At 38.1% G+C, this 18,403-nt stretch overlaps 2 protein-coding genes across 2 annotated transcripts in view; one reads left to right on the top strand and one right to left on the bottom strand.

Moving 5' to 3' along the window:
• Window positions 1–4,726: 4,726 nt before the first annotated feature.
• Window positions 4,727–16,475, bottom strand: LOC107598530 (Na(+)/H(+) exchange regulatory cofactor NHE-RF1-like). The gene is made up of 7 exons (XM_016289902.1): window positions 16,217–16,475; window positions 15,800–15,941; window positions 12,357–12,578; window positions 9,391–9,573; window positions 7,771–7,965; window positions 5,288–5,441; window positions 4,727–5,001 (listed from the first exon to the last, which is right to left on the bottom strand). Exons 2-7 carry the CDS (start codon window positions 15,848–15,850, stop codon window positions 4,727–4,729), a joined length of 1,080 nt encoding a protein of 359 aa, XP_016145388.1. The 5' UTR covers window positions 15,851–15,941; window positions 16,217–16,475.
• A 387-nt stretch (window positions 16,476–16,862) lies between these two features.
• The window catches only part of LOC107598529 (tuberin-like), a gene marked incomplete at its 3' end in the record, with an annotated part of 41,053 nt that continues 39,512 nt past the window's right edge, over window positions 16,863–18,403 (top strand). Inside the window, exons 1-3 of the mRNA XM_016289901.1 lie at window positions 16,863–17,005; window positions 17,990–18,144; window positions 18,232–18,318. Coding sequence (XP_016145387.1) covers window positions 18,010–18,144; window positions 18,232–18,318 — 222 coding nt within the window. The remainder of the gene's footprint in view (window positions 17,006–17,989; window positions 18,145–18,231; window positions 18,319–18,403) is intronic.

Raw genomic sequence — 18,403 nt, 5'->3', positions numbered from 1 at the left:
GCAATTTAAATTTGGATTATCGCTTGTCATGCACTTTTTGTTTTGCTATTTTTATGATTTTTTTTTGTAAGGAATTTGCTGGTAAATTTACTGATAAAACCGTTGGATTCATCATGCGTCTCGTTTTTTCTTGTGACAATATTTGTTGGATGGATGATTTGAAATAAGAGCGAGCTGAAAGCAAAGACAGGAAGTGACAGCTGGAAGGATGGCGAGGCGGAGGACGATTGCTGCGTGTGGAAATCTGCACTGAGACTCTGAAAGAAAAACAATCACACCTTTCTCTCTTTACCTTGCCAGGAAAAATAAAATGATTTTTTTACCAAGCTGAAGAAGTCTTGTGTGTGATCTTGATTTTCTCTATCTCTCTTTTTTTTCTTTTGTAGTTTTTAGGCAAACCTAAAAACTACAACCAAAATTGGAGTGTTGTAGCTTTTAATCTGTTAGTTTTGAGCTCATCTGTATGTTAGTGTACTCCTAAACATTGACTAAAACTGAGCATTTCTCTTCCTAAAGAACACATTCATTAAATCATCAGTTTATGTAAATGCACTCTAGAATGAGAAAGTCCCACTCCTTGAATAAATGATTGCTTTTTTGATGGTTAATTAGACCTGTGTTGTGTCCATGTTAAGGATTTAGATGGTAGCTGTTGCTTGAGTAGTCATGGAGGCCTAACGGCAAGACATTTTCAATGGAAATCTTTGGGATGTTAATCATCAGTTTACGGGAAAACCAAAAGCAACACCCATCAGAACAGGCAGGAGGTCAGTGCCAGGAAATTTTGAATCTCGAGTTCGGGATTTAAAATTCCCCAAGCCATAATGATTTCTAGTGATTCAGATGACATGATTCTGCCTTGAAGCATCTGAATAGGTCCGGGCCGGCTGTGCTAATCAGAATCAAGTGCTTCTCTTGTCATTTGTTGTCCTGATGAATATGGTGTTATGAGCAGTTTCAGATCTAAAAAGCAGATTATTGTGAAAAGTAAACCCCCTTCTAAATGGAAGTGGAAGAGAACAAGAGTATGAAGAGATCATAAAAGGTGAGAAAAGAGGACGGGAAATAATCCACTTTACTGAGACTATCAGAGGAAGCCGTTTTCATTCATCTAAAACACAACGAACCCACGACTACAGAGAAACCTCTATCTGTCTGCATATATACCAGATCATATATACTTCATAAATGCTCTGGAGGGTTATAGAAGTGGATTATCTCCATTATGTCCTCTGTCATGCAGTGAAACACAGTGCGTCTCTAGCGGCCGACAGAAGAACTGCGACCCGCAGAGAGACCGTCGAGTTGCACCGTGTCAGCATCAGACGAGACTTTATGACAACTTCTGTCTAAAACACTCGGTTTATTTCGGTTAATACTTGTGTAAGGGCGAGCCCAGTGCATGAGAATACGGACATGCATAAGATGAGGGCGACAAGAACAATGTATACGAGTCATTCTATGGACATGTCACTTGATAAACACTCTAGGGGTGCAACTTCTTTATATTTTAAAATGAAACTGTTATTTGAACAACTACACCTTCTTGAGCCATCAATGTGGCAAAAAATAAATAAAAAATCAATTATAAAGAATTCCAAGCTCCACAAAACTGCTCGTCCCCACAGTTTTGAGGTCAAAACAAGGTTTTTCTACCATTTAAAATACAATAAATTATTTATTATTATATTTACATGATATATTTGATAGCTATGAATACATTATGTATTCATAGCTATCAAATATATCATGAAAACGAAATGCTGTACTGAAAGTAGTGGTCCCCTGGAGTTGTGTCACTGGTGCTACCGTTTAACAAAAAGAGTTTATTTTGAAATAAAAATCACACCGACATCACTTGATTTCCTCCTTCCTGTTTCCTGAAGATCTATGAAGAAAGGGCCATGTTAAGTCCACTGTCTCTTTTCAGCTATCAGAAATGTTCTCATTTATCTCATGATTTCATATGAAGCTTTTAGTTGAAGTCACTGGCATGACCTACGTTATTGTTAGGGAACTGTAAAAAACTAGAATACAAATGGATTGAACTACTTCATTTAGTGAGCATACCATGACTGACAACATGTGGTTTGATACCTTGCAGCAGACATTTTGTAAAATGCATTTTTCATGAAAATTGTCACTGGTGTCACCTTCCTTATGGTTAGCACCAGTGAAGATCAGTTTATGTTCTTTTACGAACTGCTTTCACTAATTGCCAAATGTATGCTAAAATAGTCTCATTTACTTAATTAAAGTTGAAGAATAAGGATCTTTGGTCTTGTCACTGGTGTTACCGTGTTTTTTCTGTAACATTAAATAAAAAATGATAATTTTACATCCATTTAATTCTGCAACACTCAAGAGTTGGATTGCATCATTACTTGTTTATATTTGTTTTTTTTTCTAATTGTTATAGCAAATACATGGTTGCACAAATGAACTAACATCATTCAATCACACTTTTAACAAACCTGATTAAAATAAACAAAACATAATCACCTTATCTGTTGCATTATCGTTATTTTTCTGTCACTCTGACTACATGTGCTGAAAAAAAATTGAGAAATAATATTTCATAATATTGCCAAAGAAGTAAGGTAACACCAGTGACAAAAAGAGGGGGAGATAAAAAAAAAATCATTAAAGGGGTCATAGGATGCCCATTTTCTACAAGTTGATATGATTCTTTAGGGTCTTAATGAAAAGTCTGTAACATAGTTTGGTTAAAATTTGTAAAACACCTTTTTTACCCTGTCAAAAACAGCTCTTTTCAGAGCAAGCCGTTTTTGTAGCATTTTCCTTTAAATGTTAATGAGCTCTGCTGACCCCGCCCCTCTCTTCCGAGCTGCTCTCAGAGACGGGTTACTTTAGCCGCATTCATCGTGAAACTTGCTAATTAGCACATTATTAGGAAAGGCGATTTGCAAAGATTCATTACAAAACATTATACTCACTTCTTCTGTAGCTGGATCATGAATGATTCGCGCGAACATAAACACATTTATGTTGACCGGGGGAGAATTCCCTTCAGAAACAATGTAATCCACTGCGTCTTCAGCGGCTCAGATGTCGGGAGTAAATGAGGACTGCTATGTTCATTATTACATCCAACAACAGAACACCTCAATCGCTTCGGAGTCTTGTCTTGTCTTGTTCTTGTCTACATCTGCTCCGGCGGTGAAACAATGGCGGACTGATGACAGTCACTCAGGGCGGGTCTAAGGTAAGACACCAGTCCAGTCAGTGCTGAAACGCTGCTGTCAATCAAACTATCGTGGGAGGGGCCTGTCTGTGTGATGTCACACAGACAGGCATCTGAGATCGGCTCGATTTGAGAAAGGGGGAAAGATTTAACGATAAAAAAAAAAAAAACACCGGGGGGATTTTTATCATTATAGGGGGGTTGTGTACACACACTGCCAACACACATTTCAGTTCAAACAACTTGTAAAAGTGCATGTAACATCCTATGACCCCTTTAAGCTGTCATTTATGTGCGTTCATAAAGTCAAAAGGTAATCTAATAATGTGGTCTAAGTTTAAATGTAGAACGACTCGAAACAAAATTGACTTAAAACAACATGCCTCAGATGTAAATATATTAGGGCTTTTCTGTAATCAGTTGCATTGTTGTATTTCTTTACGTTTTCAGAATACACAATTATGTTATTAATTATTAACAGCTAGATTTCTGTACATGTGTACACATTTTTAAAGACATTGTTTTACTTTAGATTTTTGAAATCCACACAGAGACTGCGGCGGTCAGAAACAGATGAGGTTCACTGCTCGAACAGACTGGTTAATATTGATCTAGAATAAGACGATAATGACAGCCAGTTGAACTATAAGGTCTATACATACCCAATATTCAATATCATTTAGCAATGTTAAACCAGCATTCATGAGAACATGGCAAGAAAATAAATACATAAATATTCTTTGAGCTTGGGACATATTGAGGAGATCGTCCCATTAGCCATTAGCTAATATGCTAATTCTAGAGAGCGTCTGATTGGACGAAAATCTGTGTAGCGCAGGATGTCATCAATGTTTCTGTTGTATAGTTTAAGTGTAGCTATTTCTGCTAAGGATTTAGGAGTAGGCTACACTAGCATAAAGATGAACTCAACTTCACTGTGTAAAGATCTCTGACTGAACCTCCTCTTTCTTTTCTTCTGATCGTTCATTGTCAACCAACACAACTTACTGTGCATTTTCTCTAATGGTAACTTCTTTCTTCAGGGGTTTGAACCTACAACCTTAGGCTTCTCAGCTCAATGTTCAGTTGCCATCTTTTGCTCACTTTCTCCTCACCTTTCCTTCAGTATGTCTTTCCTTCTTTTCTCACTCTCTTTGTATTCCTTCCTTATTGTCTGCTTTGTGGAAACTGCTGTTGTGTTTGAGAAAGAGTAGAAATGCGATGGCAGTGAAGTGACTTCAAGAAGGGAGCTTGCGCATTATTGGGTAAAACAACCAACTGGCTGAATGTGAAGCACTTACTAGCAACAAATGCCAAATTAAGCTCAGTTGAGCCCATAAAATGATGTGCATCAAGAACAAACGTGTTGGATTTCTGTCAGATCAGCCTGAATCCAAACTCGAGCCTTTCCTCTCTCACCCTTTCACTCGTTTCTGGAGGTTGATCTAATCTGGTCGAATTCAATATCAATATATCGCAATATATATATATATTTTTTTTAATAACTAAGCCACTGTAATTTTACTGAGTGATTTTCCTGGCACACACCTTGTTGCTGCTGTCAAAGCTGCTGATTTCAGCGCTCGTCTCTGATAAAGTGGATCGAGAGGAGGAGCTTCTGTGACTCTGGTGTCTTGGGGAGCCGTTGCTGATTGGTGGCTCAGTCAGTGTGATGTTGATGATTGGTGGAGAGATCTTGGGGGTGTCTGGGACCGGTGAAGAAGAAGACACAGGGCTGTGTGCGGTTGGATATGTCGTTCCAAGACTCTCTATGATCGGCCCGTCCACACAGTCTTCTGTTTGACAGAAATTCATTGGTAAGATAATTACTGACACGTCGCCTAGTTGTGAATTAGAGCTAGTTTCTAAGTGCACTGAACGTTACTAATGTTTGCACGAAGCATCAGCCGTGTTTTGCATAAACTAGTGAACACAGTAGCAGTCAGGTGAGGTTAAGTAAATACAAAGCATCTAAAATTCATCTTTCCCGTTCGGTTTCCTTCTGTGGACTTTCTCAGAACTCCCATATAGGAAAATTCTATTAATATTAATATACTGTCCATGCGAAAACACGCACTGTACCTTTAAGATGAATAGATGTGGGCACGATGCCCAGTCGGTTGAAGAGCTCATCTGTGTCGGGATCCACCACCAGCAGCCGTGTGTCTGTGCCACCCGCTCTGATCAATGCCACCACCTCCGCGTGACGCAGGCCCTCGACACTCCTGTCGTTCACCTGCAAACATGACAGACAGAGGAGAGAGCTGACTCTGACTGAATACTCACTACTGCACACTTTCTATACTATATAGATCGCAAAATTCCAGTTCAGGCCTTAACTGAACCCCAATGCATCCAACTCAAGCTCCACCTACATTAAAAACAAGAGAGACTGAACCTATACATCTAACAGCACGACATACACAACTATACTGAACTATATGTTTATTTATTATATCATACAAATATACTATTGGTATATCACATAATTTAATTGATTTATTATATTACAATATAATACATTTTCCCTATTACTTAAATACACTTTTTATTGAAACATTTTTATTTATTTTTTATATGATTAACTATGTTTATTTATTATATAATATAATAAATACAATATTATTTTTATATTACATAGTAATATATTACACTAATATTATTTAATATATTATTACTTTCATTTATTTATTATGTTATATAAAATATTATTTTGATTCTACATATAGAAGGTAATTCTAATAAAATAAAAATCATATAATATATTTTAATATTAAATAAAACCATAATATAATAAATATATTATTGTAGTGAACAAAATTATTTATTATATTAACTACTTTTATTATATTATAATGTAAGAAATTCAATATTATTTTATATTACATAACATATATTATATATTTTATTTTATTAGAATAATATGATATTATATTACATTTAATTCATCATTTGTCTCAATACTTTAAAACAAAGAGAGGTTGAACCAATAGAACAGTATCATGGACACACAACATGTACACTTCTTATACTTAACTATATTATTTATTTATTACAGTATATTATTAATTATATTTATCTATTTATTATATTATTTTACATAGTAATATTTTATAATATTGTTATACTGCACTATTTATTATAGTGTTGATTATATTCATTTATTATAATATACTAAATATTATAATTTAATATAATCTATTATAATATTAAATTATATTTAAATAATTTCTCTCAATATGCTCAGGTGCAACACATAATAATTGTCAGTCAGTATTTGTCCAGCAGGTGGAGTCTGAGGCTGCGTTACTCCCACTTTCTGTGGAGCTTCCTCTTCCTCTTCCTCTCTTTGAAGAAGCCTTACATGACAAACTTTCATCTGACATTTTTCTGTTTCTCCAGCTGTCTCTGTCTGATAATAGAGTTTGGGGTGTGTAGGCTGCCGTTGCCGGTCCAACACAGAAACTGATGTAATGCATGTGAAAGTCTGAGGCTTCCTGAGGTTCTTACAGGAGGAAGGTGTTTATATGCGAAATAATAAAAGCTTTGTCAATGACTTTCTAAAAAAGTGCGTCACAACCACATCATTACACTTCTGAGGAATCTTATTCATAAAGTGCTGCGTCTAAAATACATCTTGCATTTTGTGAGATTCCATTTTCCTCCTAATGTCACATTGTACTGCAGATCTAAACGTTTAAATTAGATGATTTTTTAAAAATTATTAAATTAGATTTTGAAATTAGTTCTAAGTTTTGGCCTTACTGTTGCCAGCGCCATACTGTACTGTTTGAGCTACAGGAAAGCACATAATGATAATGATAATAATAATGATAAATACATTAATAATAATAATTTCTCATTTTAATTAATTGATAATATACTATATTATTAAATTATTATTGTTGTTGTTACATAACTTTTGGAGCTCAACCATCACACAACATTTGTGATGTGATTTTCTTCAAAAATGTAAAAATTAGTGCTGTCAAATGATAAATCGCATCCAAAATAAAAGTTTTTGTGTACATAATATATGTGTGTGTACTGTGTATATTTATTATGTATATATAAATACACACACATGCATATATATATTTTGAAAATATTTACATGTATATATTTATTCACATTTACACAAGTTGCCATTTGAGGTGGTGCTTCAAACTATTCAAACTATAATTCATGAAGTTAATAACTGACTATAAATCATGTTTTGCTAACGATATTCAAATGCATTCAGAGACAAACACTGCTGAGTGAATTAAACACGGTTTGTCAGTCATAATTACTGATCTGTCAGTGATAATTACAGAAAACAGCCGCAAATTAAATCCATTAGGATGGATTTGCGATCTGTGATGATCACGGCATCACACACTCACACTCACTCACACACACACTCACACACACACAAACGGACTCTCTGCTCTAAAACGGGATCCTCCCCTCACGAAGCAAACAGTATTCTTAGCGTAATCTGCCTCTCTCTAGAAATTGAATCTATTCTGATCCAGTGCTGCTAATCTGGGCTAATGGAGGCCGCTGTAACCCCGTGCCATCACCTCGATGAGCCGGTCTCTGGGCCTCAGGCCCACGCGCTCCGCCGGAGAGTCGAGGTCCACCGAGCGGATGAACTGACCCGTGCGCGACTTCTTGCAGTGCAGGTTGAAGCCGTAGCCCTGCTCGCCTATAGTCATGTGACACGAGCGCGGACGCAGGTCCTTCGATACCACATCCTCCTCCAACGCTGTCTCCTCCTGGAGAGAGAAAAAGTAATTTTCTCATCCTCAAGTTGTACTAAACCTGTATGAGTTTCTTTCTACTGTTGAACACAAAAGAATTTCAGGCATTTCAAAGAATGTTGGTTGAATTGACTTCCATGGTATTTTTCCATACTATGGAAGTCAATGGCTACCATCAGCTGTTTGGTTACCAAACCATTTTTGGTTGAACTATCTCTTTAATTTCCAGAGTGAGATAAATCAGAAGAATACAGTGAAAGTTATTTGTTCAACATACTGTGTATAGCCTATATTCTGTATATTTACTAGTGCTGTCAAACGATTAAAGGGGTCATATGATGATAACAAAACAGTAGCTGATTCAGAAGCGCCAGATTGTCATAGCAAAGTCAGAATTACCTCCTCTCCTAGGTTCACGAAACGGTCGTCCATAAAATGCATTGCTGTTCTGTTGTAAGTAATCTTAAAGATTCCTAAATGCATCTACTTCTGGAAGGCCAAATAAAGTGCTTTTGCTTCTCCTAGAAACACACAGCGTCTCCCTGACATGCTGCTTCAACACTAACTGCGGTTACTGAAACCACGCCTTCTTTCTTTGCATGCACATTTGGGCGGCATTATGCTAATATTTCCACATAGTGAGGTAGATATGTGGGGGCGTGTTAGAACGAGCCGTTTTAGGGGGGCGTGGCAGAGTCTTAACTTTGATAAAGAATATCTCTTTGGTTTTGAGACTTCAGTCTTTGCAACTTCAGGGATCTTATCTATGCACAATCAGCTTGTAACACTCCAAAGAGAAAGGAAAACTTGAAATCGCATCATATGACCCCTTTAAAATACATTCAAACAGAAAACAGTTATTTTAAATTGTAATAATATTTCACAGTATTACTGTAATTTTGATTAAATAAATGCAGCCTTGGTGTTTCGAAAACATAAAATCTTACTGATTTTTGAACGGTAGAGTATACTGTAGTACAGTACCTTTAAGACAGACCTCTGTTATGATTGGCTGTTTTCTTTGCATGGGGAATAAAAACATACTTATACTTATCTCTAAACTCATAGATATGTGAAAGCATTTTTTAAAATGTCTATACATTTATACTGTACTGTACGTATCAGTGTCTATTCAAACTAACTACACTTTCAAATACAAATACCTACCAATACTAGTCCTACACTATTAAAAATAAAGGTTCTTTATAGTCAAAAAAAAGGTTCCTTAGATTTTTTAAATGTTCTTCAAAATGGTTCTTTTAGGAACTGTTCACTGAAAGGTTCTCTGGGGAACCAAAAATGCTGCTTCTATAGCATCACTGCAAAAACGCCCGATTGGAGCCTTTATTTTTAAGAGTGTAATCGGGTTGGAAATGAGAGACTTTGCAGATCCGCACCACAAAATAATCTCATCATGAAGCCCCTGCTGCCTAACCTCACCTGTGTGCTGGTCTGAGATCCGCTGAGGTCAGTGCGGAGCTCACACTCGGGTTCAGGCTCGGCTGTGAGTTTGGTGAAGGGTTCGGCCTCCGGTTCGGTCTTGCGTTCACCGGGTGAAGCCAGACGGGCATGAGCTCTGTAGAGCGGAGAGCCGTTCATCACTCCTCCAGTGCTGCTGGGACTCTACCAGAAGACAGTGAAGTAGACATTCAGCTGAACCTGAACGGCTGTGGTCGGTGTTTCTGTTCTTTCAGTGGCAGCATTGTTTGTGTTGCGTTTGGGGAAGCTGCTTTGAAACTGCTGTTTGCCAAGAAACAACCTACTCATAATTTAAATGAGCAAAACCACAGTCAAACTAGCCTTCTGTTCAGCTTCTGTAGACGTTATCACTCTCCACACTGGTGCAAAAAGATCTAAATAAAGCTATAAAATCAAATTAAAGCATCAAACCACAAGAGGTTGTCGGTTACAGTGATTTTACTACAAGCAATGGGTGTTTTTGTAACTCCCTTAACTGTGGTAAGATCACTGTATTATGAGACCTCAAGTGTCTTCTTGCTTTTATATAATGAAGACAGCAGCATTATGATGAAAATAGATACATTCATACAGTAATACTAATAATAATCAACAATTCTTCCACCAAGTAGTTTAGTTCATTAGCAAAACTACAGGTTGTTCATGGCTGCGAATGTCAGATTTATTAAAACTGATTTAGAAAAAGGCTTAAAAGTGCTGTGAGCGATTTCTGAGAAACACTGTTGAAAGTTAATCGGACCGAACACCGAAACACACTTGCAGCCAATCAGCAGTAAGGGGGCGTGTCAAATCAAGCCGGGGGAGGTGCCTGTTGTATAACATGTTTGTGAATTAGGAGGCGGAGCTATCAAGTTTTAAGTTGATTTGCACAGAAACAAGCGCCTCGTTGCTAGATGACACATGACAAAATAAAAACAATGTTTTCAAATCGGCTCAAAATATCCTTTGACTGAATAGAATCAAAGTGAATTCTGTCGACTCTGACTTTAAGCAACTATGTGTGTTGACTCCAGGGTGAAAGTCATGTAGTGTTTTCCAGCCTTACACGTCAATTTTTATAAAAGAAATGAGAAACCTAGAATTCAAACACTTTGTTACTTTTCGTTGCTCTCCAATACTGTTAGATGGTTGTTGGTTTGAACCCCACTGCAGCTGATAATAAAACAAACAATAACATGACTGCAAGTTGACCATCTCTGGATTATGTTGTTCACAGGACTCTTGCTGTGTGCTGATCCGGCAGCCGTCTGCTACCTGGGCAGGTGTCAACACACCTCACCTGAACTGGACACATCCAGGTCTGTAAAGAGCTTAGGCAGCTCCAGGCAAGCACCTCTAGATGAAGCCAGACTGAAGCTCCTGATGGAGGGCAGGTGTGTGTGTGGACTAAATGTATCCCTCATGTTTTACCACACACACACACACTGTAATCTTGGCCATGGTTGACTTCACAGCAGTGTAAATCAAAAATCTGATATTTTGAGATGCATCCAATCACTTGCATAAACTCAAAAGTCCACACAATTATTAGTGATCAGTTTTATAGCTCGAGTGTTTGTCTTACATGCTAACAATTTACTGCATGAAACACACTGTGGTCAGGTTATTCTTGCTACATGTGAAGCCACATTTAACCCTATTCATATGATGTTATTTGCATTGATGTCATTTTAGTATCATTGATATAGTAAATATTTTGTTAATGTTTATTTTAATAACCCTGCTTTGCATGATTTTGGTTTTCAAAAAAGTCACATAACCTGTCCATGTTCACACGCCTAATTTGACTAGCTTCTATCAAGTGACACATTTCCATTGATTGGACCTTATGCAGACTTCATTTTATTTGCTAAACCCTGGTGTTTCTGTGAAAAGCACATGCACAATACAAGCTCTTCTAGAGCTTATTAAGCAGATCCAGAATAATATATTTTTTTTTAAATCAAGAATAAACCTAACTTTAACAATAACAGAGCACACTGAATTGAATTCATGTAGTAATTAAATTAATACCATTCACCAGTCTGAATACTTAAAGTCTTAAAGGGAGAGTTACCTAAAAATGAAAATTCTCTGCTGTTCAAAACCTGTATGAGTTTCTTTTTTCTGTTGAACACAAAGATATTTTGAAGAATGTTGGCAACAAAACAGTTGCTGGTAGCCATCGACTTCCATAATATGGTATAAAAATACTAAGGAAGTCAATGGCTACCAGAAACTGCAACATTCCTTAAAATATCTTCTTTTGTGTTCAACAGAAGAAGAAAAAAACACATAGGTTTGGAACAACATTGTGAGAATTTTTGGGTGAACTGTCCCTTTAAATGAAACATTAACGCAAAAATTCTGCTTTCAATTCTGAATCCATTAAGGATTCTTAGTACTTGTGAAAAAGCATTAAATAATTGACCACAATTTGATTTATAAACTTTTCAAAATACAATTTAGGTAACTTTTAGAAAATAGTAAATTGCAATTTCTAATAATGCACTGTATGTTTGGTGTCACATGCAGTCAGAGAAGAAAATAGGCTAAAAAGAGGTGTCGTTTATTTATTATCTTTGTATTATTTTGCATTATATCATTTTAGCAGAAGAATGCAGTCATTTAACAACCATTGAACCACTTGGATCTGGTATTTTTTTCTTTTAAATGTAACCGTTTAGAATTCTTGATTCCCAACCTTGTTCTTCATACAGTATGATCTAAATATAGCACACTGCTCCTCTCTGGACTGCATTTCCTCCTAGACTTCCTCTCATGGAGTCTCCAATATGAGGGAAGTTCTTATACAGAGAAAGAGACAGTATGGCCACTATATGCCATGTTGTGTCATGTTTCCACCTATCCAGAAATCAACAGCATCTGATAGTGATGGGATGTTTCACTTACACAGGTACAAGCACTCACATGAGAGATCGTCTCACCTTATTAATGAAAATGCCCTCAGAGCTCTGTCTGTTGTAGGGAGGAGTGGCGGAGTCTCGTGGGGAGGCGCGGGGAGAGGATGCTGCTGAGGAGCAAGAGGACAGAGAGCCCATCTCAATCGCCCTATCCTCCGTACACGGCAGACCGTGAAACTTCAGGAACTCATCGGTGACCCGGTCCACCACCAGCAGCCTGGTGCGGTGCTCCACCTCCAGGATCCTCTGCACAACCCGAGAGACACACAGAACGTAACACTCACTAAAACATACACAGAGTACCATGCTATTACCATAATTCACACTGCGTGATTGTCACTCGCGTGAACGAGCACCGATTTGCCCCCGATTTCGGGCATTAGTCGGCGATTTCGCGAAACCTGTCGGTGGGTGAAAAATCGGGCTAAAATCGTGCAGTGTGAACTGGGCATAACCTCCTGTCGTCGTTCTATCGTGCAGTGTGAACACAGCAGCAACTGAATGCTACCCCAGATAGTCGTTCAGTGTGAAACCAACAGTGACGCGACGTCTTTGAAAATCGTGCAGTGTGAACTCGGCATAAGGGGGAATGCAGAAGTTTTGGATGCGTACACAAAGTTTGGCAAGAAAACACAAGTTTTTGAGTTTAAATGTAGAGTTTCTCTGGGAAACACAAAGGCATTGAAATATATGTTTTCCTCACTTTTATACCATCACCACGTCCCTTTAGAAACTCCTTACCATATAAATGCCATAGTATGAATATGTCATTCAGCATGGTATTGGTATTTTATATATTTACTGTACTATGGTAATACATAGGCTACTTTTATATAAAAATGTTTTAAGGTGGCATTAGACATGTAGTAAAAAGTAAACTTATTGCACCGTTTTAAGAGGCCCCATGTCCATTTATTATGGTTTTACAGTAATCACTGTGGTTTCCACTGTAAGTGTTTGTAAGGGTGGAGGCGAGACTGCAGTGTTTTCTTCACATCAACACACAATGATACAATCTTAAACAAATCTACATTAACGCTGTCACCTCAGTGTGGAATATAACACACTGGCTGCGTCTCAAAACATAGTGAGATCCCTATATAGACAACTCTGCGCGGTTTTTGGAACTTTCGTGTGCTTTTGGAACGTTCAAAGGAATCAGTATGATTCCCAAAAACGCTGTCTAGGTGGGAAGCTCTTTATTAAAGTTTTTGAGGATGCATTATTCCATATGCTGAGTCTGCAGGCGTTGTTTCTTAGTCATTTAATAGTAAGAGAATAAACAGGTGGAAGAGGACCGGAGGAACTGTAAAGTGTGTGTGTGTGTGAGAGAGAGAGGATTGGAGAGATCAGATGTTGGATAAGTCACAGATCTCCACGCGGAACTCTTCCTCTTCACGTGTGTTTTATAGACAGATCTGGGATCAGCTCATCGAACCCACACGGATTCAATAACACAAACACGACTGGCCTGAGCAGTGATGTGCGACTATATCACCCACTGCATTTAAAACAGGCCAGATCGCCCACACGTTCACCTGCAAACCTGCAACACACTAAAACACAACAATTAAACCATTCAGCTGGAAAACAGTAAAAATGCAATGAGTACAATTAATGCATAATGCTAAATGTACTGTAATCTGATCAGAGACTCTGTGATCTGGTGCTTTTCTCATATTTATAAAAGCCTTGCGCAAGTAAACACGGATTTTATTGGTTAAGTAATTCAATTTTTTTGGCCGTTCTGCCCTCTAGTGTTGACAAAAACAAAAATCACTGTGGAATGAATGAAGGGGCGACATGAACATTTTTATGGTTTCTCATAGCTTGAGTATATTAATGCTAGTTTATTCACTATATGCTTTACACATATAAAACATCCAGGTTTCACATCATTACTGGGTGCTTTAATAATAATATAATTGTGTATACGTCACATCATTGTGTGATTATGTAAACCAGGGGTGGGCAAACGTGGCCCTTCCAGGCCCTTTAGCTCTAACCCTAATCAAGCACACCTGAACCAGCTAATCACTGTCTTCAAGACTACTAGAAGGCTACAGGCAGGTGGGTTTTATCAGGGTTGGATCAAATCTCTGCAAGAAAGTGGCCTGGAAGGGCCAAGTTTGCCCATCACTGATGTAAACAAACTGGCGAATCAGTTATTTGAACCAGAAACAAACTGCCCGAAAGAAAACAATCGCATTTCGCTGTTTGCGTGAGGCTCTGGATTGCACAGACGTATCGTTTCATTTCATAAGACCTCAATATATCGTCAGGAGCCGCGGGTATTCATTTTGTGCTCCTTGATATGCTTTTTAAAAAACTGGTAGCCGCTGACTTGCTTTTAGTTTCAGCTTCAAATCTTCTTTACTATTCTACTCAAGAAAAATTAACAACAAATTTTCATTTTTGGGTGAACTACCCCTTTAAGGTAAAGACATGAATACAGTATCTAAAGCTCAAAAATTAAAGGGGTCATATGATGCGATTCCAATTTTTCCTTTCTCTTTGGAGTGTTACAAGCTCTTGGTGCATAAAGAAGATCTGTAAAGTTGCAAAGACTAAAGTCTCAAATCCTAAGAGATATTCTTTATAAAAGTTAAGAGTCAGCCACGCCTACCTAAAACGGCTCGTTCTAACACGCCCCGACATGTCTACCTCACTATGTGGGCAGCGTTATGCAACTCTTCCCACATCTTCATGCAAAGAAAGAAGGCGTAACTTTTAGTCTCGCTGTAGTATTGTTGTTGCCGCCGCCGCCATGTCGTGAAGGCGCTGTGTGTGTCGTTGTGAAAGCGAAACTACTTTGTTTGGTCTTCCAAAAGAGGACGATATCGCTTCGTCATGCCTGGAGCTTATCCGTGCTGGTCGCTGAGAAAATACTATAAACTACTATAATAAACTTTGTGCTGTGGATCGCCGGATCAGCTTTCACCGTGGACGAAGCGGAGTCCAGCCCGGGGTCGTCACATGTGGTTGCCGCAGGCATCACAGTATGGTAAGGGACGTAACATTTCCGTCACACGCTTGAGGTATTCGGCCAATCACAACGCACTGGATAGCTGGCCAATCAGAGCACACCTCGCTTTTTCAGACCGATGAGCTTTGTAAAAATCGACGTGCGTCAGAAAGGCGGGGCATAGAGGAGAAACAATAATGTACAGTATGTAGAAAATAATGTGTTTTTTGAACCTTAAACCGCATAAACACATTTCATTACACCAAATACTGTTCTTTTTAGCAGCGTCATATGATCCCTTTTAACGTTTGAACGTTGCCTAAAAAAATTCCTAAAAATGTTTAGGAATGTAGGATGTTGCTATGGTGTTTTAATGTAGAATGTTGGTCGCAAGAATGTTCTTTGATTTTTCACCAAATCTGTATGTCTGCCTGGGTAGAAAAATGATAGCAATATGATTCAGGTCAGATCAGAACAGACAGCAATTTAACTTCCGCCTTACCGCCATGCCAGACACCCGGTTCCAGGCGATGTCCTTGGCCAGGTGGGCCATCTTAGGGCCGACGCATCAGACCCTCCAACGTGTCTCCGCCAAACTCCTGCTGGATCAGAGCCGTGGCATGTTTGATGTACTTCACCTTTGTCTGAGAAGAAGTTTGTGAGTTTTTGATTGTTGAAATCTGCTGCTCTGATTATATAAACATATATTTGAACTTGATACGTTTGGACTTGATCTGCTTCTTTTTTCACTTTTGTGGTTGTGTTATTGCAACTTGACAAAGTCTCTGTACAAAATAAAATACTATTAAATAGTAATAATAATAATAATAATATTAAAAACATACATTACATAAAAATAAATAATTATAGAAAATGATTAGAAATTACATAAAATATTTTTAAATAAATGTAGTTTCACCTGTGCAGTTAGTCTCACCTGCAGGAGTTTCTGCATGTGTTTGCAGTGGAGCAACTGAAATGCTCTGTTCGTGAACTTCTGCTTTCACTTTTGGAGGACCATCTTCTGATCTGAGCCATTCTGGATCTCAATCTCCTTTATTTACATCACTTTTCACCATAGTTTCAGTCGCACAAGTGTCTAATACAGCTATTGATTCGGTGAAATATGGAGAGCTCATTCTTACAGTCAAACGAATTACTATAAACACATAAATTACCTGACTTCATGTCACAACTATTTTGGACACAACATCCCTATCCATGCTGTCGATACCGATGTCCGACTCCTGAATGAATCATTCTTTTGAGCCGGATCTTTTCAATTAATTGTCTGAGTCGCAGTGAACGGATCCCGCGAATCACTGAATCGATTGCTTGAACGAGTTCATCCAAAGCGAACTGTTCGAAAGAACCGATTCGCGGAAATGAGTCAGACTCGTCAGTTTCATAAGCGATTATCGCGTGTAGTTTCTTAACACCGCCAGCGCTTGTAAAGTGAACGTGCGCTCGCGGCTCTCAGAACTACAATTCCCTGCAGTCAGTGATCACGTGACGTGTTTTTGTAGGACGTGCATGCCCGTGTGTTAAGCATGACTTCCGGGGGGCAGTAAAGGGGGCTGGTGAGAGCAGAGGCACTTCTCTTGGCTGAGACAATGCGTGACAAATAAATGCATAAATCGGGAGCGATTCAGTTTTATCTTTTAGTTATATGTTCTCGATATCATCCCACCTCCATCATCCGCAGACGGTAAATTAACAGTGTGTTTGTTGCTTTGGCATGTTGTGTATGGATTGATACTGGTTTATTTATTTATTTATGTGTTGTTTATGTTACCACATCGGAGATGTGCGTGTATTTACACGGTTTATTTGGCGTGTTAATTTTCAGGTATTGTCTCTGTCACAGTCAGTTGGTGCATTTTTAAATGCGGGCTTTTTTTGTGCATGGGCTGAACTGAAGTGGACTGTCACGAGGTGTCAGACGTTTGACTAATGTGCAATGTTTTCATGTCGAAAGAGACGATATATCAGTGAAATGGATTGTTATTTATGCTACAAATGAGCTATGGTTTAGTAGAAGTGTCTTGAGGTCTTGAGGAGCTGAGGTGCTCAAATCTCCTGAGGGACTAATAATGACATGCCACAGAGAGACCCCAAAAATACATATGAAAGATGTTGTTGTCAATCTTTTCTGACCCAGGGACCCACTACCAGACATTCAGGGGCCCTGGGACCCTCAATATATGTGCAATCTTTCTTTAATTACGTGAGAAATATTATAACATTAAATGTCATCATAATAAAAAAAGACACATTTGTAGGTAAAATAGAATATTTTAAAACATACAGAATTTATGATTTATTTGTAATTTAAGATGCATCAAAAAAGCTGAAAAAACAGGGGTAGGGAAAAAGTTAGAAAAAAAGAAAGGAAAAAAACCCAGTAAGCTTATAATAAAAATAATAGCAGAATATATTTAAAAAAATGTGAAAAAATATAGTAAGCAGAATTTTTAAAATCATTTTATATGTATATTATTTTAGATCATTCTAAAATTATTAAAATCCTAGATCTAAAAATATAAAATAACAGAAATAAAAATATATATATTTAAAATATTTTGTTTACAATTTTCTTTTTTAGTTCAGATCGGCCTACAGACCCTCTTTTGTGCTTTTTTTGGATCTCCAGCTGCAGGAGGTTTGAAGTATCTCTCATTCTCTCATTCAGGGTCTCTCGCAGGAGTGAAGATGAATAAACAGCCCAGTAAAGAGTCTCTGCGGGACCGGGTCAAGGGGATCTTTGGCCTCGGTCCGACTCGGCCTCACAGCAAACAGACCGAGAGCAAACCGTCAGAGTTCATCATCACGCTGGACATCCTGATGGTCAGAAACACTCCAATAATCGTTCACACCGTCTACACTTCTCCACAACCTTGTGTTTCTCATGTATTCTCTCTCGCTATCGTTCAGGAGCTCACTCCAGAGTACGGCCTCCACCACCGGATCAAAGTCATCAACCACGTGTGCGATCTCGCCAAATCCAAGAAGTTTGAGGAGGTGAGGAGCATCTGCCTGCTCATATATGTGACCCAGTCATACGTTTTGGATAAATAAACAAGCTTTCCATTGATGTATGGTTTGT

The sequence above is a fragment of the Sinocyclocheilus grahami genome, unplaced genomic scaffold (genome assembly GCF_001515645.1).
Source record: "Sinocyclocheilus grahami isolate Dianchi unplaced genomic scaffold, SAMN03320097.WGS_v1.1 scaffold252.1, whole genome shotgun sequence".
Taxonomy (NCBI): Eukaryota; Metazoa; Chordata; class Actinopteri; order Cypriniformes; family Cyprinidae; genus Sinocyclocheilus; species Sinocyclocheilus grahami.
This window is presented reverse-complemented; position numbering and strand designations above follow the sequence as displayed.